General features: G+C 41.6%; 1 protein-coding gene across 2 annotated transcripts in view; it reads left to right on the plus strand.

Moving 5' to 3' along the window:
* Positions 1-23,183, plus strand: part of Nup210l (nucleoporin 210 like) — a 92,177-nt gene that overhangs the window by 16,347 nt on the left and 52,647 nt on the right. For both annotated transcript variants that reach the window (XM_010643966.2, XM_010643965.2), the window contains exons 8-14: positions 6,693-6,761; positions 7,603-7,709; positions 8,718-8,858; positions 11,610-11,747; positions 13,547-13,702; positions 19,847-20,042; positions 21,169-21,314. In XM_010643966.2, coding sequence (XP_010642268.1) covers positions 6,693-6,761; positions 7,603-7,709; positions 8,718-8,858; positions 11,610-11,747; positions 13,547-13,702; positions 19,847-20,042; positions 21,169-21,314 — 953 coding nt within the window. The remainder of the gene's footprint in view (positions 1-6,692; positions 6,762-7,602; positions 7,710-8,717; positions 8,859-11,609; positions 11,748-13,546; positions 13,703-19,846; positions 20,043-21,168; positions 21,315-23,183) is intronic.

Here is a 23,183-nt window from a genome sequence, read left to right on the forward strand (position 1 = left end):
TAATTTTATAAGCCAAATGTGGTGGTGCATGCCTATAATTCCAGCACTTGGGAGGCTGAGGCAGGAGGATTGCCTTGAATTCAAAGCCAGCCTGGGCTATATAGTGAGTTCAGGGCCAGCCTGAATTACAAAGAGACACCCAGCCTCAAAAATGGAGTTGAGAGTGATTTTTTTGTATTTTATTTTTAATATATGTTTGCAATAACTAACAACTACAATCATCTTGGTGTCAGTACATATACATATTGCATCTTGATCATTTTTACACCTATACCTCTCTCCTCTTAGAGTTGAAAATTTTTAAACTCACTAAAAGTGCTCCATAAAGATTAAACAGAGAGGGCTGGGGATTTAGCTCAGTGGTTCCACCACCTGCCTCCTTGCAAACACAAGGTCCTGAGTTTGATCCTGGTACAAAAAAAAAAAAAAAAGACTTAAATTCTCAGAAAATTGAAATATAATTTGAACTTCATTTCTTACTGTTTGATTTGGAAACATTTCCTCTTTCCCCCTATTTTTGAATATTTGACTCTGAAAAAATTATTCAGTAAAAAGTTTTTTTATTTTGGTACCAAGGATCAAATTCAGAATGTTGTGCTTGTGAGGCAGGCATGGTACCACTGAACTAAAGCCCCGGCCCAGCAAATATTAATTATATTCCTACTGTGTTCTCAACAGTATTTTAAGTGCTGGGAATATAGACCTGCTGTAACCCATGATAGTTAGGGAAGTCCTTTCTGGTAATGCAACGTTGGAGGAATAAGCCATCCATGTATCTGGGTGAAAGAACAGTTGCATAGGTTGTGAAGTAGGAACATGTTTGGCATGTTTAAAGGACTTGAGGAAGAAAGTGAAGCTGAAATGTGAATAGGGGAAGTAGTAGAGGAGATAATAAAGAATAGTGGGGCTGAGGATTTAGCCCAGTGGTTCTGCCACCTGCCTTGCAAGCTCAAGGTCCTAAGTTCAATCCCCAGTACCAAAAAAAAAAGTATAGGGAAGGGGTAAATTATAAAAGGTACAATATCTTTACTGTTCTTTGTTCTTTAGTCATTTTAGGTGCAATATTAGCTTTCCTGTTGCTGAGAACCATCGACACTCGCAATTTAAAGGAGGAAAAGTTTAATTAGGCTTATGGTCTTAGGGAGTCAGTCCATGGTAAGCTAGCTCCAAGGTAGGACATTGTGGCAGAAGGGTATGGCAGAGAAAGATGCGTAGTTCCTGGTGGCTGGGAAGCTGAGAAAGGAGCAGTGCCAGAGAGGAAGGGGGTGAGGGATTAGATAGAAGGATTTATCTGGCAGAAGTTTTTCTTTTGGTACTGGGGATCGACTCAAGACCTTGTGCTTGCAGGGCAGGCAGTGGCACCACTGAGCTAAATCCCCGGCCCATAGGCAGAATTTAAAGTACACACTCAAAGAAATGGAATATTGGTTCAAGAGAGAGAGAAAACGAATAGGAATTAAAATCTGGAGTTGGGAATATTTGTGGTTTTGGCCATGGAATTTGTGACTCTATAGAAAGTTGGGGGTTGGTTTATAGGAGAAAAGCAATAGGAATAAAGAAGATTATGGCTTACTTCCAGGTGAAAAGATAGTCCATTTTATAGGAGAAAATCAGGAGCCCAGTCTTTTTTTCTTAAGGTTACAAGCGTTTTACCTTAGCAGCTAAGCTAATTTATGGTTTAAAACGTGTCTTTAAGGGATTTGGGATGTGATAGGCCAGGAAGAAAAGAAGCACAAAGCATCAAGCCTAGGGTGTACAGATACAGATAACCTTGGGTAACTTTGATTGTATCCTAAAGTTGTAGTCTTCTTAAATGTACAATTTTTATTTTTATTGTTGTTGTATTTTTGTTTTTTGTTTTTTGACACAGGGTCTTGCTATATAGTTAGAGTTGCCTTGAACAAAAGTACAATTTTTAAATTATAATTTTGCTTGTTTCTTTTCTTTATCTTTTTTTTTTTTTGCACTACTGGGGGTTGAACTCAGGACCTTGCACTTGCCAGGCAGGCATGGCACCACTGAGCTACATCTGTGGCCCTCAGCATCCTTTGATAGTCAAGATTGTAGTTCCTTATTTTGGGAGACAAGGTTTTGCTGTGTAGTTCAGGCTGGTCTTGATCTCAGTATGTAGCCCAGGCTGAACTCAGACTCATGGCAATCTGCCTGCCTCAGCCTCTCAAGTACTGGGATTACAGGTATGAGCCACCACACCCAGCTTCAAGATTGTAATTTTGATGCCTCCTTTATGTCCTGCTGCTGGTTTGCTATGCAAAATATTACCAGGCACAACTCAAGATGGTCCCCAAAGTGGAAGTGGGGAGGCTTGACTCACTCCATACATGGGACAGGCTGCAGGCTCACTGACTTCCATCATAGAAAAAGAATTTTCGGGACATGTCAGTGAGAGACATAAAGGATTTATTAGGCAGAATTTAAAGTACATAATCGCCAGGGATTTAGCTCAGTGGCGCCACACCTGCCTCAAAAGTGCAAGGTCCTGAATTTGATCCCCAGTACTGGGGAAATAAAAGTAACGTACTCAAAGGAAAAGAGTGCAGTCCCTTGACAGAGAGGTACATTATAGTCTGGAGCTAAGAGTATGTGTTTTGGTGGAGGAAATTGTTTGTAAAACTCTTTCACTTTGCATGCCTATACAACTAGCATCACATGAATGAAACAAAAATCTTTTGCCAGTTCAAATGGTGGCCAGACCACCTTGGACCATGGCTATAGTGGCCTCTGATTGTATGGATACCTGAACAGGATGAAATGAATTGGAGGGAGCCAATTTCCTAGAAGTTCCTTCTTGAGCAGGAGTCCTAAAGATCCTATTCTCAAATGAAATGGAGACAGATTTTTTGCCAGAGTAAACATACATGGCTTTCATTCCAGTTGACAGTTAAGTCCTTATTCCTAACTGAAATGTCCTGAGCCTAGCCTGTAATGTCTACACTCTGGTTTTCTGGCTTCCGCTGTAATCGTGATCACCATAATCACCCTTCAGCCTATGCTCATAGTATTCTAGGGCTTACCTAGCCCACATCTCACCTTGCCAGACTCCACTTATAAACCAGTTCCAAGTATTTCTAAAGCACATGGTCAGGTGCAGTCACAGCAGTGCCTCCACTCCTAGTGTCAGTTTTCAGTATTAGCTTTCCTGTCACTGAGACAAAATAACCAACACTCACAACTAAAAGAGATTTGATATGGATCACGGTTTGAGGTGCCAAGGCAGAAATATGGTAGAAGGGCAGAGCAGAGCAACAGTGTTTATAGTTCATGGGAGTTGGGAAGCATACCAAGGGAAAAGTGCCACATAGAGGGTTGAGAGAACCAATGTACCCAAGGTCACACCTCCATGACACAGCCAGGAACACCCAGAAATGCACTTTCCTGAGCCCTGTGTCAGGTCCCAAGCCAATCAAGTTGAAGCTATTAAGCTTAACCACCACGAGTGCCTAGACAGGTGGTGGCAAAACCTATCTCATGCAGGCCACAGCAGACTTTGTATCATTGAAAGCTACAAAAAGGTTCATCACTGGTCTAGACCATTTGCCAACAAACACAATAGTACTTATAAAATTAAGTCATTCAGTATTTATTGAATTCCTTGGGCAGATTTACATGTTTTCTTCTATAGTCTTAGATTATACTGTTATTTATTCCAAAGTAGCCAATATTAAGAGTACATTTGTCTATGCCTGTGTCTTTCTTTAGAATCATATGGTAACTTCATAATTTGCCCAGTGTCTGGGAGAGGGTGCTGAGTGATACTGTAGAAGGAGTGGGTTTAGGGGAAAGACGATGAATTGTTTTTCACATGTTAATGTGAAGTAACTGTACAGCCAGATAGCCAAGCAGATGTGTTCATTACGCATCTAGGGAGAAAGATCCAGGATGAACGTAGATATTTGAAAGTTATTAGTGTATAGATAAGTGACAGTTGAAGCTTTTATAGGTAAAATCACCTGGGGGAATATAGAGAGAGAAGTTGGTCAAAGACAGCACTGTATAATGCCAGCTGCCCCTCCCCCGTCCGGTACCCGAGATCAAACTCAGGACCTTGGGCTTGCAAGGCAGGCGTGGTGCCTCTGAGCTAAATCCCTGGTCCTGTAACACCAGCTTTTAAAGTTCATGTAGAAGAAAAGCAACTCTAAAGAGGCCCAAAAAGAATGTTGAAGAAGGGCTATTTTTTAAAAAAAAAGTAATAGGGCTAGGTATGGTACTATGTGGCTTTAATTCCAGCTACTAGGGAGGCTGAGTCAAGACAAGTGCAAGGCCAGCCTGGGCAATTTGTGAAACCCTGTCTCAAAATAAAAATAACAAGGACCAAGATGTACCTCCGTGGTGAAGCAAAGCATCCCTAGGTTCAAGCCCCAGGGCCGAAAGACCAAATTAAAAAAAGGAAAATCAGGAAGAGGAGTTTCATGGTAACAAAGTGAGGAATTTACAGAGATGAGCATGTAAAATGTGACAGAGTTTCAAGTAAGATCAAGACTGAAGCTGTAGTAAATATGAGGCAACGCAAGGGGCCTTTTTTTTTTTTTTTTTTTTTTAGACATGGTCTGACTATGTAGATCAGACTTTGAACTATGTAATTCGGGCTGGTCTTTACTCATTGCAATCCTCCTGCCTCGGCCTGCTGAGTGCTAGGATTACAGGCGTGTGCTGCCATGCTCAACTGTGGGCCACTTTATCAGTTAAAACTGTGGCTTTAGGCCAGATTTGGTGGCACAAGCCTGCAATCCCAGCACTCTGGAATGCTGGGGTAGGAAGATTAATGAATTAAGCCTAACCTCGACGATTTAGGGTTTTAATGAGACCTTGTCTTAAATGAAAAAAAAGGGGGTCTGGGGATGTAGCTCAGGATGATGGACCTGGGTTCAGTCCTAAGTATTAGGAAGAAAAAAAAAAAAAAAGAGATGTAGCACAGCATTGCCTGGGTTTAATCCCCAGTACTACCGGCAAAACAAAACTAAAACTCAGCATGGTTTTGAAGAAGAAAAACAAGGTAGAAGTTTGAAAAGACCTAAAGATTACTTTTTGTTTCGTTTGAGATAGGATCTTCTATGTAGCCCCGGCTTGGCTTGGATTCAGGATGATCCCCCTGCCTTGGTTTCCCAAGAGCTGGGATTACAGTTGTGTGCCAAAACACCCAGCTTTCAGTTATGTTTCTCAGAGAAAAAAATAATTGTTTGAGACAGTCCTATTATGTAGTTCAGGCTGGCCTTGGACTGGTTATGTAACCCAGGCTGGCCTCAAACTCACAGCAATCTTCCTGCCTCAGCCTCCCTAGTGCTAGAACTACAGGCATTCACCACCATGACTGGCTAAAATAATTTTTTCTTAGCTCTTAGATACAGTATATTTTGAGAGGGAAACATTTTTAATTGTATTACATGTAAACTGATATTTGAATAGCTTCATACTTCTGCTGCAATTCAACTGAAGTGGGTACTGGGTAGTATGAAACATAGTGACCTGGAAGTTTCTTTGTTTTTTTTTTTTGGTACCAGGGATCGAACTCAGAACCTTGTGCTTGGGAGGCAGGCAGCGGCACCACTAAACTTAATCCCTGGCCCTAGAAGTATTTTTTGGTTTGTTTAGTTGATTGGTTGGTTGTTTTTTTTTTTTGAGACAGGGTTTCACTATGTAGTTGAGACTGACCTGGAACTCACTATGTAGTCCAGGCTGGTCTTCAATTCACAGCAATCCTCCTGCCTCAGCTTCCCAAATGCTGGGGTTACAGGCATGTGCCACCACACCCGGCCCCTAAAAGTATTCAAAAAATTTTTTTTGTTTTGTTTTGTTTTGTTTTGAGACAGGGTCTCACTATGTATTTCAGACTGACCTAGACCTCACTATGTAGCCCTGGCTGGTCTCGAATTTGCAGAGATTCTCCTGCCTCATCCTCCCAAGTGCTGGGATTACAGGCGTGCACCACCATACCCAGCTTTAAAAAAAAATTTTTTTTTTGTTGTTTGAGACAGGGTCTCACTATGTAGTTGAGACTGACCTGGAACTCAGTATGTAGCCCCCTAGAAGTATTTTTTGATGGCAAATAGAAAACATTTTTGGCTGGACATGGTGGTTCATGCCTGTAATCCCACAACTGGAGAGGCTGAGGCAGGAGGATCAGTGTGCATTGGAAGCCAGCTACATAATGAGCTACATAATGAGTTCAAGTCCAGCCTGAGCTATACAATGAGACCCTATCTCAAAAACAAAACAAAACATTTTGGAATTAAATATTTTCTATAGATAATAGAAAATCAACCAGCGATTTCAGAGCCATGGTGGAATTCTGGGTGTGCTGCTGCATGGGAGATCTGCTACTCCCTCCACCACTATCGTGTCCAGCTCTGCAGCCCAGGGTCCTGCTCTGGCGTGGCTGAGCTGTCCCTGTCCCGTCGGACTCCTGTGTTCGAGTTTACCTGGAGAAAGAGCTTTGCAGCGGAATGAATTTAAACAGCACAATCATCTCTCTCCCTGCACATGTTCCTCCTGACTCCTGGGGTGACTAAGTGACCCCCAGACTTTTGATAGAGGGGTACATATTTAGGTTTTCACTTTCCAAAGGAAACGCAAGACATTTTGTTAGTTTTTGTCTGTATGTTTGTTATTTTCTTCAGCAACTCACCTTTCCATTTTACCCAACTCTGGCTACGTGATTTCCTTAAGCGAAACTTCAGATGTGCACCTGCGATCTGTCTCTGTTCCCCCAAATTGCACCATATATGTTGTAGATCCTGGATTTTTAGGTATTTTTAGATAATAGTTTCTAAAAGTTGAATAATTTTACTGATTTCACTAAAACGAGTGTATTTAAAAACTAGAATCCTCAAGTTCTCCGCTTTCGTTGGGGACTTAACTTTGGATGCAGCCAACTTAACATGTTTGCTGACTGCTTATTCTGGTTAGCTGTCTGCAAAACTGAAGCAGATTGTAAAACAGTGTGAAAATACAAGTAATGCAGTCTTTGTTAGGAAAAGAAACTAAACAAGGAAAAGACAGTCTTAATGTCCTTAGACCACGAAACAGTCTGACTGAAAGACACTAAGACTGCCTGACACATTAGAAATGAGCCTGAATTGTGGTTAGTTTTTGCCTACACATATGTTTCTTTATAAGTGATATGAACTAAATTAAACCAAGATTTTGCTGGGTGTGGTGGCACATGCCTGTAATCCCAGCACTTGGGAGGCTAAGGCAGGGAGATCCCAGTGTGTTTGAAGCTAACCTGGGCTCCATAGTAAGATCCAGTTTCAAAATAAATAAGCAAATAAATAATTAAGCAGAAACAAATATCTGCTTTGGAAATCATCTCTATATTACCCAGTTTTGCTCTTCAAATGGCTTTTTTTGTTTGTTTGGTTTTGTTTTTTGGTTTTTTGAGACAGGGTCTCACTATGTAGTTCAGACTGCTCTGGAACTCATTGTGTATTCCAGGCTGGTTTTGAACTCACAGTGATCCTCCTGCCTCAGCCTCCCGAGTGCTGGGATTACACGCATGCGCCACCACGCCCAGCTCTAAAGTTGGTATTTTTTACATCACTAGAAAAATGCTGTGTCTTCTAATGTTTGTTTCTTGGTTCCATGTAGGTTTCACTGTCTCCCCTGGAGACCGATGGAGTCTGGAGGTGGGACAGGTGTACCCTATTTCAGTAGAGGTGTTTGATAAAAGCAGCATGAAGGTCTACATTTCAGATGTGAGTCTTGTGTTGTCCTAGCTCCTTGTGTGGACAGCTTCTCAAGTGGGCCATCTTCCTGGTTAGAAGGTCTTCTTCTTTTGTACTGAGCTTAACATCAGAAATGAAGTTGCTAGTTTTTTGTTATTATTAACTGGTTCTATCTTTGAGGAGCACTGAATCAGAAGTAAAAGATGGTGGAATTACAGCAGGGTGGAGAGCAGCAGTGGTGCTGCTCCGGGGGGTCCCCTGCAAGGCACCTCAGAGGTGGTGAACATGGCACTAATGTATAACAGCCAGTGTACAGTGCTGCGTTCACTCACGTTCTGCAGGGCAGGCTGGCTCTTTCTTTCTTTTCTTTCTTCCTGGTACTGGGTATCAAACTCAGGACCTTGTGCTTGCGAGGCAGGCACAAGCACCACTGAGCTAAATCCCTGGCCCTTTGTTTTTGTTTTTGAGACAAGATCTTGCTATATAGTCCAGGCTGGCTTTGAACTCACTGTGTAGCCCACCCTGACCTCCAGCTCACAGAAATTCTCCTGCCTCAGCCACAGGATTGCTGGGTTTACTGGCATGTGCCACCACACCCAGCTTGCTTGTTTCTCTTATTCTTCCTTTTTTTCTCCTGAAAATTAACAACCTATAGAATACCACAAATTATTGTAAATTTACGTAAGTTCTGGCTCCTTCTGTTCCTGATACTTTTTATTAACAGATCTTTCAAAAACTAGTACCAATTTAGGGGCCAGGGATTTAGCTCAGTGGTGCTGCCATCTGCATCGCAAGCACAAGGTCCTGAGTTCGATCCCTGGTACCAAAAAAAAAAAAAACAAAAAAAAACAAAAACAAAAAACTAGTACCAATTTACATCTTGCTAACTCAGCCCTTCCACAAGGGAAAGCAAAGGATTTTATCTTCGTTGCTTTATCTGTTGGTTGCATAACTATAGTCTCATATATGCTCTGGAATTGAGATGGCTTTAGGGAAAGAATGTAACTTCAGCTTTGGTTGCTGTTGGGCTAATTTCAGAACCTTAGAATTACTTGTGACTTTCTAACGGAGTACTTTGAAGAACAGCTAACGACTGTTAATGGATCTTACCATGTCGTAAAAGTCCTGAAAGCTGGTGTGGTTAACATAAATGCATCTCTGAATTCCATTATTCACCAGGTAGGAATTAATCTTCATAAACTAAAATTACTGAAGAAGTTGCACTGACCTGATTTACGCAGATATGATATCTACTACTCTTATCTTGTACAAACTAAGAAAGAAACTGATAAATGGTAATCTTGGTAGTTTAACTTCTACAAATTTTCCATTCCACACTTTATTGCTGTACATAATTTGCATTTGTGGTCATTGTGTATATCATTTGCAAATCCCTTATATTCTTATTTCAAACTGGGTGTGGTGGCACACGCCTGTAATCCCAGTACTTAGGAGGCCAAGCTGGGCATGGTGGCTCATGCCTGTAATCCCAGCACTTGGGAGGCTGAGGCAGGAGGATCGCTGTGAGTTCGAGACCATCCTGGGCTACATAGTGAGTTCCAGGTCAGTCTCCACTACATAGTGAGACCCTGTCTCAAAAAAACAAAAACAAAAACAACCAATACTTAGGAGGCCAAAGCAGGATTGCCCCACTGTTCCAGGCCAGCCTGGGCTATAGAGTGAGTTCAAGACCAGCCTGAACTACACCGTGAGGCCCTGTCTTTAAAAGAAAAATATTTCATATGCATAATTCCTGTCAGATACACCTCAGATTCCTTTTATTCTAAAATTCCACAGTTAGCTGGACATAGCAGCCTGTGCCTCTCTGATCCCAGCTGACTCAGGAGGATTGTTTTTCTTTTTCTTTCCTTTTTTTTGGGGGGGGTTGTTTGTTTGTTTGTTTGTTTGTTTGTTTGTTTGAAACAGGATCTCACTATGTAGTTGAGATTGACCTGGAACTCACTATGTAGTCCAGGCTGGTCTCTAAGTCACAGTGATCCTCCTGCCTCAGCCTCTTGAGTGCTGGAATTACAGCCATGTGCCACCGCACCTGGCTTATAAATTTCTTCTTGATGGAGAACTTTGAAATAAAACCCAAGGTCTTCTAAATAATATAAAGGTCTGACAACAGTTAACTCGAAAAGATAGTGGCTGTTATGTTTAAATTTTGCTTTTTCTTTTCTGTTTTTTTTTTTTTTTTTTTTTTTTAGACAAGAGTCTTGCTTTGTAGTTCAGGCAGGCCTTAAAATGACTGTAATTTAGGCTTGGCCTTGGACTTCCGGCGATCCTCCTGCCTCAGCCTCCCAAGTGCTGAGATTACAGGTGTGTGCACTGTGCCAGCTAGATTGTGCTTTGTAGTCACCTGTAGTCTCAGTGAGCTAAAATGTTCTTTTTTTCAACTGAAAGGCTTATTTTTAGTTTATGATTTAGCTATTTTAAGAGAGTGAGGAGAAGCTGGGTACAGCAGTACACATCTGTAACCCTAGCTACTTGGGAGGCTGAGGCAGGTGGATCACAAGTTTGAGGCCATCCTGGAAATTTAGTGAGATCCTGTTTCAAAAATGAAATGAAGAAGAAGAAAAGGGCCAGGGATTTAGCTCAGTGGTTCTGCCGCCTGCCTCGCAAGTGCAAGGACCTAAGTTCAATCCCCAGTACCAAAAAAACAAAACAAAACAAAACAAAAAAACAAACAAACAAACAAACAAAAACCAAAAGGAAAAAAGAAGGCATGGCTGGATTGTAGCTCCATGGTAGAGCACTTGCCTAACATTTGGGAGGCCCTGGGTTCACACAATAGTACCATATACATACATACATACATACCTGAGACTATCAGGGCCATCACTTCAGGTGTGATACTATTGATAAATATTTCAGGGTTTCTTAAAAGAAAGGTGAATAAAGGATAGATAGATATATTGATTGACTGATTTTGCCTTCAAAGAGAAAATGTCAGCATAACCATGTGAGGACTTCACTGTACCTGTACAGATTTCCACTCATACCTTATGCTTTTGTTTGTTTGCTTATTTGTTTGTTTTTTGGTACTGGAGATCGAGCTTGGGTCCTTGTACTTGCGAGGCAGGTGCCGGAACCACTGAGCCAAATCCCTAGCCCTACCTTATGCTTATTTTTAAGTATGAGTGGAAGTCTTACCCCAGCACTTTTAAATGTTTTCTTTTCTTCTGAGTAACTTGAATTATTCCTTTGCATTTATAGACAGTTTATGTTTTTGTTTTGTTCATTTGTTTGTTTTGAGACAGACTCTCACTGTGTAGTCAAGAGACTCACTATGTAGCTCAGGCTGGCCTTGAACTCACAGTGATCCTCCTGCCTCAGCCTCCTGAGTGCTGGGATGACAGGTGTACACCACCACACCCAGCACATTTATAGTTTATATTCTTTATTTTTGTTTTTTTGAGACAGTTGAGACTGACCTGGAACTCACTATGTAGCCCAGGCTTATCTCGAACTCACAGTGATCCTCCTGCCTCAGCCTCCTGAATGCTGGGATTACAGGCGTGCGCCACCATGCCCGGCCACATTTATAATTTATGAATTTAACTGATGGATATCCAAGGGTGTTTCCAGAATTATAATTTTCTTCCTATGTTACTAAAACTTTTATTTCATGAAATTTTAAATTATTTCTCCTGATAGTAGTATTTAGCTTCAACAAAATCTTATTATTATTGAGCCATAGTAGTTGTGCTTCTTTAATGAATATGAATATGTATTTTATAGATAGAAAATGCTTGAAATATTTATTAGGGGCCGGGGACTTAGCTCAGGGGTTCCACAGCTGCCTGGCTAGTGCGAGGCCCTGAGTTCAATCCGTGGCACTTTGCTAATGTTTTCAGTGTATATGACTGTACATCATGAAAACAGTGCCTGTGGAATCTATTTTGTCCTTCTTTCTTGTTTCTGTAGAACAACAGTATCCGACCTGTCAAACCTCAGATTCAGCACCAGCAAGAAGTGGTTATTTATTTCCCCATCAGGCTCACACCTCGCTCCCTGGCATTTCCTCGTCACCCCCGGGGAGTGCTGTACCACTATCAAGTGCAGGTACAGTGTCCTAGTGAATTCGCAAAGGCAAAGGGCAGTGTCTTTGATAGGTTACTTTATTGAAATCTGGTTAATGTCACATTTTATTTTCCCCAGTCTTTTGTTTTAGTACCGGAGATCAAACTCGGGACCTTGCACTTGTGAGGCAAGTGCGGCGCCACTGAGCTAAGTCCCTGGCCCTCCCCTGTCATTTTATGGGAGGGGCAGAGGGGATAAGACAGGGTCTCTTGTTGAGGCTGGCCTCAGACACGCGGTGGTCTTCCTGCCTCAGTCTCCTAAGTGCTGGGGTTGCAGGTGTGAGCCACCACGCCTGGCCTCTCTTTACCTCCAGTCTTCGTTATAAGTCAGTTTTTGGTAACCACCAAGTCATGCTCTTAAATGCTATCATCTCTAACATATGTCTGTCTTCCATATATCCTTTCCTTGTGAGTTTTGTTGAGTTGCCTTGTACTGTGTTGTTTTTCTTCTGTGGTAGTACTGGGGATCAAACCAACAGGCACCCTACCACTGAAATATGTTCCCAGCCCCCCTTTTTTTTTTTTAATCTTGCTAAATCCCCCAGGGGAAACTCAAACTTTCAATTATCCAGCTGGCATGGTGGTGCATTCCTGTAATCCCAGCACTTGGGAGGCTGAGGCAGGAAGGATCCCTGCAAGTTTGAGGCCAACCTGGGCTACATAGAGAGACCTTGTCTCAAAAAAAACAAAGCAAAACTTTCAATCCTCATGTCTCAGCCTCCCAGAACGATGGGATTACAGGCATAAAACATGCCCAGCTCCTTCCACTGCAGCCCCTCCTTTTTGTTTTTTGAACAAATTAATACAGATCATTTTTATTTTTATCAGTACATGTGTGTAGTACATAATATTTGCATTCCCCGTGGGAACTTGGTACATTCACACAGCGCATCTTAATTCCTTTTCTTGTCCCTTTTCCCGCCCTTCCCTCCCCTCTCATCCCCCAGGTCGTCTTCCTCTTTCAGTACATGTTTGTAGTACGTAATGTTTCTTCCCCCAAAATTAAAGGCATCATACCACAGTGACACATAGCAGCACGATTCATAATAGCTTAACTTTGGAAATGGCCTCTATGTTCACCAACAGATGAATGGGTAAAGATGAATGCTATTTACACATAATGGAATATTAATCTATCCAAACTTGAGTCTGTTGTAAAAAAAATAGATATACCTTGAGGCTACAAGAAGTAAGGTAACTTAGATACATAGGCTTAGTTATCACATGGTTTCTCTGATATGGAAACCTACAGTACCCTCCTTTTCGTTGTTTGATTTTTTCTTTTTTTCTGTACCGACAATTGAACTCGGGACCTTGTGCATGTCAGGCAAGTGCGGCACTGCTGTTGTTTAATTTTTAAGACGAGGTCTCTCTGGTAGTTCAGGCGGGTTTTGAATTCACTATGCAGCAAGGCTGGCCTCGAACTTCCGGTTGTCTTCCTTCCTCAACCTCCCAAGTAAAAGGATACAGGCATGCACCACCACACCCAGCTACTTGGCTCTTTCTTCTTTCTTTTTTTTAACCAGGGATTGAACTCAGGACTCAGCTACTTGGCAATATATCATGTGTACAGAAATAACCTGTTATGGGGCCAGGGATTTAGCTCAATAGTGTCGCACCTGCCTCACAAGTGCAGGGTCCTGAGTTCGATTCCGGGTACCAACAGAACCAAAAATAACCTGTTATGTAGTTTTATTTTTAAACCTCATTTCACCACTCAAGTTTTCCACTTTGACTTAAATTCCATTTTCCTCCTATATAATTGGTTGTGCTTTCTCCCAGGTAGAGGGTGGTAGTGGCAACTTCACCTGGACTTCTTCTAATGATACAGTGGCCATTGTAACCACCAAAGGAGTAGTGACTACAGGTCGAGTCAGGGGGAACAGCACAGTATGGGCCCGAGATGTACAAAATCCCTATCGCTATGGGGAGATGAAGGTAAATGATCTCCAGAAAAACGCTTTACTGCTGAGACACTGCTAAATGTCTAGGTGTTTAAATCCAAGTACCTTACTGTGTTTGGAAATATTTCTGGTCTATGTAAAATATTTCTGTTCAATGGACCAGGGATTTAGCTCAGTGGTGCCACTGCCTGCCTGGTAAGCACAAGGTCCTGGATTTGACTCCTGGTACAAAAAAAAAAAAAAGTTGCTCAAATTCATTCTGAATGTATGTATTACCTAAACATTTCTGAACCTGGGTTAAATTCTGCTTCACTTAATAACCATTTACTAGGGCCGGGGATTTAGCTTAGTGGTACCGCCACCTGCCTGCAAGCACAAAATCCTGAGTTCAATCCCCAGTACCAAAAAAAATTTTACTAACCTGGGCGTGGTGGTGCGTGCCTATAATTCCAGCCCTCAGGAGGCTGAGGCAGGAGGATTGCTTGGAGTTCAAGGCCAGCCTGGGCTATATAACACTATCCTGTTTTAAAAACAATAGTAACAATTTACTTAACATCAGTGTCTGTTTTTTGCTCTCTAAAATGAAGATAAAGTTAGCATCTAGTTCAATAATCTGATAATAACATGGCTGGGCGTGGTGGCGCACACCTGTAATCTCAGCACTCAGGAGGCTGAGGCAGGAGGATCACTGAGTTTGAGACCAGCCTGGGCTACATAGTGAATTCCAGGTCAGTCTCAACTACATAGTGAGGCCCTGTCTCAAAAAACCAAAAACAGCAACAACAACAACAACAACAAAAATCTGATAAATAGCTTGTCAGAATAAAACAAGATAAGTCAAACCTGTCAGAGTATAATGTCTAAACAGGTGTTTGACATATTCAGTACTTACTGATAGTTGTTTTTCTTCTAATTATTATATATACAAATTTAAACCTTTATATACCTTTATTTGTAGTCTCACATTTTCATTTGTTAATCTATTTCTATAAAACTGAAGATACCTCTTTATTTTATGACTGTCTCACTATTTTTCTCCCACTTTCAATATAATGTTGCTTTTCACTGCAGGACTCAGCATTTTTCCATTACTCAGCAATCATTTATTGAATAGTCTCTAGGTACTTAATACTACACTAGATGTCATAGGGTATCAAAAAATGTGTAATGTGCTGTCCCTAGTTTAAAGAAGCTGAAGTCTAGGCAGAAAGATATATTCACATGAAAAGTTCAATAACATGTTAAGGAAGTGATGTGTAAAGTATTTTTTATTTATATATATATATATTTTTTTGTTTGTTTGTTTGTTTTTTGTTTGTTTGTTTGTTTGTTTTTGAGACGGGGTCTCAGTATGTAGTTGAGACTGACCTGGAACTCACTATGTAGTTCAGGCTGGTCTCAAACTCACAGCAATCCTCCTGCCTCAGCCTCCTGAGTGCTGGGCGTGCGCCACCACACCCAGCCTATTTTATTTTATTTTTTAAAATTATTTGTTTGTTTGTTTGTTTATTTATTGAGACAGGGTCTCACTGTGTAATCTAGGCTAGCCTTAAACTTGCCAGGTAGCCCAGACTGGCCTCTAACTCATGGTTTCCTCCTGCCTCAGCCTCCTGAGTGCTGGGATTGATTACAGATGTGCACCACCATGCCTGGCGGTATGAAGTATTTTATTTTATTTTTTTGAGACAGGGTCTCAGTATGTAGTTGAGACTGACCTGGAACTCACTATGTAGCCCAGGCTGGTCTTGAACTCACAGCGATCCACCTGCCTCAGCCCCCCGAGAGCTGGGATTACAGGCGTGCGCCACCACGCCCAGCTTATTTTTTTTAATATGAAGTATTTTAAAGGAGTATATGACTGCTAGCTGCTTGAGTTGTATAGAAAAATACTAATTGTTTATAAAGGAAGAATCTTTGTGGATGGGACCACAGTAGTTAGAGCCCATCACGAAAGGGTGAGAATTAGAATTAAACTTTAGAAGAAGGAAGCAAAGCAAGGCCTAGGGACCAAACGTGGACCCCACTGCCTTGTGGGAAGGGAAGTTGGTCCGCGCTCCCCTTCACTGTCTGTGGCTGCTTTCGGGTCTGCCCTGCAGAGCTGAGCAGTAGCTACAGAAACCTTGTAGCCTGCATAGCTGCACTTACTCTCTGGCCTTTGGAGAAAGCATTTGCCATCCCCTACTGTACATGCTGGAGAGCAGCACTGGTTTTTATGCAGGCCGCTAATACGGCGAAGCCTGGGTTTAGAAAGATATCTAATTATTTTTATGTCAGACAAGAACAATGGCAGTAAAATAAACAAGGTAGCGGCTGGTGCTACAACTAGTAGACGAGTGAACTGCGAGGGGTGAGTAAAGGTTAGGGTTAGTCAGGGGCAGCGCGTGTAGCTCAGTGTAGAGAGCTGCGCAGCAGATGGACCTTGGGTTCAATCCCCCATGCTACAAAAGACAAACAAACAAACAAATCCCGGTTAATCCTAAACTAGTGAAATGGTATTGAGAATAAACAGAAGTAGACAAATCAAGAGCTTGGTTTGGTTTGGTTTTATAGGTAGATTTAATCAGATTTGATGCCCTCTTGAGTGAGGGAGAGTGAAGAATTTAAAGCTAGAGATGATGACGTTTCTACAGGATGGAGGGAAAATACAAGAAGGCATAGTGGTGCATATCTGTCATCCCAGCACTCCGGGAAGCTGAGGCAGGAGGATCACAAGTTTGAGCCCAGCCTGGGCAACTTAGCAACTTAGTGAATATACCTGTCTCAGAATAAGAAATAAAAAGGACTGGGGTTGCAGCTCAGTGGGAAGGCCCTGGGTTCAGTTCCCAGTACAAGAGAGACAGAGACAGAGACAGCATGAGCTGAGGGGCAGCTCAGTGATGCTGGGTTCAGTGTCCAACACTGCAAAAAAAAAAAGGGGGCCGGGAATGTAGCTCAGTGGTGCCACCACCTGCCTCAGAAGTGCAAGGTCCCAAATTTGATCCCTGGAACCAAAAACAAAACAAAACAAAGAAAGTGGAGCTGCAAAACTGATGAATTCAGTTTTAGATATATTTAATGTGATTGTGGAGTATCTAGTTTGTAATTGGAAATAAAGGTCTTAAATTCAGCTAAAAGATTAAAGCAGCCAGACGTTGTGGTGTACGCCTGTTATCCCAGTACTTGGGAGGCTGAGGCAGGAGGAGCACCGTGAGTTTGAAAGCCAACCTGAAGGGCATAGTAAGACCCTGTCTCAAAAAAGAAAAAGAGAGGGAGAGGGAGAGAAAGATTAAGGGTGATGAATTATCAGTGTTTGGTTGGTCAGTGAAGTTTTAGAAGTGATAAGATTTCCCAGGAAGATGAGATAGGATCAGACGAGAAGACAGATTCTGTGTAATGTGTCATTTTAAGGGACAAACAGAGGCAAAAAATTAGCAGAAGAAACATGGAAAGTGACAAAAATGACAAAAAATAAAATACATTGTTTTAAAAAGTGCATAGGAAAAAAAAAGAGTGGGTAGGGTTAGGGATGGCCCAGGTGTAGAGGGCATGCTCAGTGTGGGCAGTGCCCGTGCTGTTTCTAGTACTCCCCTAGTATAGAGAAAGCGTGCTTAAATACACTGGTCTTTGTGGGTCACACACTGTCTAACTCACATTCTTTTTGTTGTAGTGGTTGTTAATTTTACAATTCTTTAAAAACCATCAAATGGCTCACTGTCACTGTGCCTGCCTCGCGAATGCAAGGTCGCGAGTTTGATCCCTGGTACCAAAAAAAAACAAAAATGAAAACAAAACACAAAACCCTGAAAGCCAGAACTGGGCGTACAGTACAGCTCCGTGATAGGATGTTTGCTTCATGTGGGAAGGCCTTGAGTTCTGTTTTGTCTTATTTTATTTTTGGGGTTTCTTTTAAGAGAATGTGTCTCTCTGTATCCCAGGCTGGCCTCAAACTCATGACTATCCTCCTGCCTCAACCTCTGGGGTGCTGGCATTACAGGCGCACGCTACCACACCTGGCTTAAGGCCCTGGGTTCAATCCCCAGCACCACCAAGAAAAAACATAAACCATACTTGACTTTGTATGCACATGCAAGTACAGGCCATCATTTGCCAGATCATCATCTGCCTGGCATCAGATGACTTAACGGATTGAGGAAGGAAAAGAGAGACATATTCAGCACCTATTGTGTGTGATTAGGAAAATAGTGTGCAATCCTTCTTCAGGGCGCATGGGGTTGGCTCTGGACCCCTCAGATACAAAAATCTGTGATGTTCTAGGTCCTTACATAAAATGGCACAGTAGTTTGTGTCAGCTCATTCATTGTTTGGGTGTAAAACAGGTTTGCCAGATGCTGCTTAGAAACTTGAAAAGAGCAGTTTGCACAGCTCAGGGTAGAGGTCTAACATTAAGGCTCAGAGTTGGGAGGAATCTTACAAAGGAAGGCATCCCCTAGGTCATACCTGTCTCCTGACAATCTTCTGTCCCGTTTTGTTGTCTGATTTCTTCTTTTTTTGTTACTGGGGTTTGAACTTGGGATCTTGCACTTGTGAGGCAGGCAGCAGAACCACTGATTTCCCCTGCACTGATTTCTTTTTTTTTTAATGTTCAAGAGGAAGAATTTCGTTCATGTCTTATCTCTTAGACCTGAACTAAAAGGGTTTATATTTATGTTCTCAAATGAAACGTGTTTCTAGTAATCATGTTTATTACATGATTCCTGTAGTAGTCACAAGTAATATAATCTTATATGTAAACTAGAATTTTAGGATTATTTGAACCTAACCAGTCAGTTCATGTTAATGATTGATTAGAATCAATCAGTATGCATAAAGTAGAACGTTGAATATTTATCCAAAACCCTTCCTTTTAAGGCAAAAGAACATAAAATACAACCCTTAGTTGTTACTATTTTACCAGTTCATTTGCTGAAAACAGAGTTCTTTGAGAATTCGTCAGAATTCTCTAAAGCCTCCTGTTACAGCTTTTCCACTTACTCCTGTTTATTATTATTCTACAGCATTGCAAGATCTTGAAGATTATTCTGTTTTTTAGTTGCCTAGTCTTAAATTGTATTGAGTAGTTTGCATTGATTTTATTAGATTCTTATAATTCTTTGAAAATTACTGGTGGATGGGCACCATGCATGCTATCGAGGTCTGTCTGGGGTCTCCTAGGAGTGATTTAAGAACGTCCGTTCCATTACTTTCATAGAGCAAAAAATTAGTAATTCCAACATGTTGGCTTCGCAGCTCCTAAATGTGACACAGTTTTATTGTCAATTCTGATAGTGTGATTTTATGCTATAAAAGCATCATTTATGCTTTGACTAATTTTTATTTGTTATGAATATTTGAGCAGCTCACTAGCCCAGTCCTCGTCTGTGTTAGATAAAAGTGCTTACTGTATTTTCTACCACATAATTTGAGAGCAGCATTTTTTTTGCTAGTATTTTTTTTTGGTACCGGGGATTGAACTCAGGTCATTGCACTTGCAAGGCAGGCAGTGGAACCACTGAGCTAAATCCCCAGCCCTTTTGCTAGTATTTTTTAAATTGTTTGTTACTATAAAATTTCAGGTCCTAAGTCCTAAGGTATTCTGATTAAATTGGTGAATACCATTCCAGACCCTATTTTCTGCAATTCTTAAAGAGAATAGAGGTTATGTTTGTCTTTGCTTTAAAAAAATAAAATAAATGGCACAGTAGTTGCATATAACCTGTGCACTCTTTCCACATACTTTAAATCATCTCTAGGCTAATTATACCTGTTGCCACGTAAATGCTCTGGGGATATTTGTTATGCTGTACTGTTTAGGTGATAATGATTAGGGAAAAGGTCTGTACATGTTCAGCACAGGTGCAGTGTTTTTTCGAATATTTTCATCTATCATTTGGTTGCATCCTTAAGAGTAAAACCCAAGGATCTGGAAGACCGACCAACTGTAGAAAATATGACTAACACATGTGTGTGTTTTTGTTTTTTGGGTTTTTTTTTGGGGGGTGGTACCGGGGATTGAACTCAGGTCCTCGGGTCCTGCGCTTGCAAGGCAGGCCGACGAACCGCTGAGCTAAATCCCCGGCCCCACACGTGTTTTTTATATGAAACACATTACATATATATGCTTGCATGTTCATGTGTAGGCATTTAAATGTTTAAGAGGTGTTCTCCTAGGACTTCCCTAAAAGGTTCGTTGCTTCCCCAGGTGTATGTCCTAAAGCCAGACAAGATGGAACTGTTACCGCTCCGTGCTGACGTGGAGATTGGCCAGACTGTCGAAGTCCCCATTGCAATGTATCATGTGAATGAGACCAAACAGGCTGTGGCATTCACAGACTGCTCTCATTTTCCGGTGGGTCTTGATGTGGATAAGCAAGGAGTCTTCACTCTCCTTGAAGGAGGTAAGAGTAGTAACTAAATAAGGGCTGGGGATGTGGCTCCTGAAGGCCTTGGCTTCCAACCCCATGCCGCACAAAGGAGACGAAGACGAAGAAGAGGAGGGGGAGGAAGGGAAAGAAGTACTTACTTTTTATGTTCGTTTTCTCTTTAAGGGAGGGACTAATCACCAATTTAGAAACTACTAAATATAGTCTCAATTCACACAATTACTTTTTGTTTGTTTTTTTCTTGGTTTTTTGAGACAGGGTCTCACTATGTAGTTGCGACTGACTTGGAATTCACTATGTAGCTCAGGCTGGTCTCAAACTCACAGAGATCCTCCTGCCTCAGCCCCCTGAGTGCTGGGATTACAGGTGTGAACCATCATGCCCGGCTCACAATTACTTTTTTATAATAATTTTATTCTGTCAACTTTCTTGAAGTAGGTATTGTTCATTCTACTTAATTTATAAATGCAGAAGGAAAGGCACAGAAATTGAAAGTATGGCTGGATAGTATTAAGTTTCAGGTCCCAGTAAGATATTTTGTCTCCAGACTCAAACTTTTTTCTTTTTTTCTTCTTTTTTCTGCACTGGGGATTGAACCCAGAGTCTACCATTAAGCTATGTCCTCACTACTTTTTTTTTTTTAGTACTTAAAAAAAAAGTTAAAGTTTTCAGACATAGTCTTGCTAAATTGCATGGGCTGGCCTCAAACTCGTGAACCAGAGTAGCTGGGATTATGGGTATGCACCATCACATTTCTTTCTAAGAGGAGAATAGAGCCTTTTTATGTCCATAATATACAATATATTCAAGAAATAAGAAATATCTTTTTTTCTAATGAAAAAACAATAATAATCTATTCATAAAAGTCAACACCCTAAGCCTGGTGTGGTGGTGCACACCTGTAGTCCCAGCACTCTGGGAGGCTGAGGCAGGAGGATTGCAACTTTGAGCCCAGCCTGGGTGGCTTAGCAATAACCTGTCTCAAAATAAAAAGTGAGAAAAATGGGTTGAAGATGTAGCTCATGCAGAGGCCCTAGGTTCACTACCCACTGCTGGAAAAAAATCTTCTATTTGTGTAGCTTAATTTCCTTGAGAACTGACTGTGTAGCTCCTTACTGAAGTCATGTTTTTTGATTCAAAGGTATTCAAAGACCTGGACGAATGCACTGCTCCAGTGCACACATGGTGGCCAGGTCTCCAGGCCACACGGTGGTGACTGTGAGAGTCAGTGAGCACGAGGAGCGCCTGGAGAGCAGCGCCACATTCGCAGCCTATGAACCCTTGAAGGTGGGGTCTGCCGTAGTCCGGCACTGTCATTTCCTCTCACGGACCCAGCTTTGTGCACCTGGCAGCTTCCTCGCTATCTGCGGTCTCTGCTCAGGATCACTGACAACTATGTCCCCTTACTTACGTACTTACTTATTTAATATTTATATGCTAGGGATTGAACCCGTGGCGTTACGTGTGTGAGGCGAGCACTCCACCACTAAGCTACATCCACAGCCCCACTGTTTTGATTTGTTGCTGTTGTTCGTTTGTTTGGGGGGTTTTTGAGACAGGGTCTCACCATATAGTTTAAACTGACCTTTAACTCACTGTGTAACCCAGGCTGGCCTCAACTCTGTGACTCTCCTGCTTCAGCCTCCCGAGTGCTGGGATGACAGGTGTGCACCGTCACACTCAGCTGCTATTTTGTTTTTAGACCTAAAGTCTCTCATAAAAGCTGAGTCTCAAGGAGTTGACTCTCTCATGCTTCCTGAATTAAGATATTCAGGAACATCACCAAGTGTTAGCTATTCCTTCCTTTCTTCTCTTCCTTCTTTCTCCTCCTCCTCGTTTTCCTCTCCTCTCTAATTCTTCTTCCTCTTCCTCTTTGTCTTCTTTATCTTCTTTTTTTTCTGGTACCAGGGATCGAACTCAGGTCCTTGCACTTGTGAGGCAGGCAGCGGAACCACTGAGCTAAATCCCCTGCCCTCTTCTTTATCTTCTTATTCTGTGGCAATTGGGTTTGAATCCAAGGCCTTCTCTATTTATTTATTTATTTGGTACCAGGGATCAAACTTGGGATCTTGCACTTGCACTTGCGAGGCAGGCGGTAGAACCACTGAGCTAAATCCCCTGCCCCTCTTATTTATTTTTGTTCTGAGACATAGTCTCATGAAGTCACTAAATTGCCCAGCACAGACTCAAACTTATGATTCTCCTGCCTCAGCCTCCCAGAGTGTTGGGATTACAGGTGTGTGCCATCATGTCCAGCTCGCTTTTTCACTGAGGTATAAAATTTACACAGTTATGCATAAAGTACCCTAATCTTAAGTGCAGTTTGGATTTTACATATGTGTGTGTGTGTGTATACAGAGAGAAACACAAAGATATTAAATATTAGCATACTCCCTTTTAAAGGACCCTGAAAGATGACTTTTTGTCCTATGAAGGGAAGTCAGTTATCTTTTTTTTTTTTTGGTTTTTTGAGACAGGGTCTCACTATGTAGTTGATACTGACCTGGAACTCACTGTGTAGCCCAGGCTGGTCTCAAACTCACAGCAATCCTCCTGCCTCAGCCTCCTGAGTGCTGGGATTACAGGCGTGTGCCACCATGCCCGGCAGTCAGTTGTCTTTTATCTTATGTACTTAGGGATTTTCAGTACAGTAGCCATTATTTTTAGCTCTGAGGATTGATTCTTTTTTTGATTTGAAATAATTGGAAGTATTTTAATCTATCTCTTAGTAAGAGCCATGTAGATGCCATTTAGTTTAAATCACATGAAAAGGGCATTTACATTCTCAAATTCACCTATTTAGAATATCTGGCCATTGTTAAAATAAACTGAAGTAAAACAAAACAAAATAAACTCCAACAGCATTTTTTTAATGGTACCAGGGATCGAAATCAAGCCCTTCTGTTTGCAGGGCAGGCAGTGAAATCACTGAGCTAAATCCCTGACCCACAGCATATGTTTTTATGACAATGAAACATCCCACCAAGTTTTTTTTTCCTTTTTATTAAGTTTATTGGTACATTCTAGGTATAAATACAGTTACATTCATTACTGGGATCTTGTACCTTTGCATGACAGGTCTTAGTTCTCATTTTTACCCCTTGTCCCTGCCCTCCCTTCACCCCCATCCCACTAAGTTTTGTACTGGGGATCGAA

This window comes from Fukomys damarensis, unplaced genomic scaffold, assembly GCF_012274545.1.
Source record: "Fukomys damarensis isolate Sample0158 unplaced genomic scaffold, DMR_v1.0_HiC HiC_scaffold_33, whole genome shotgun sequence".
Lineage (NCBI taxonomy): Eukaryota > Metazoa > Chordata > Mammalia > Rodentia > Bathyergidae > Fukomys > Fukomys damarensis.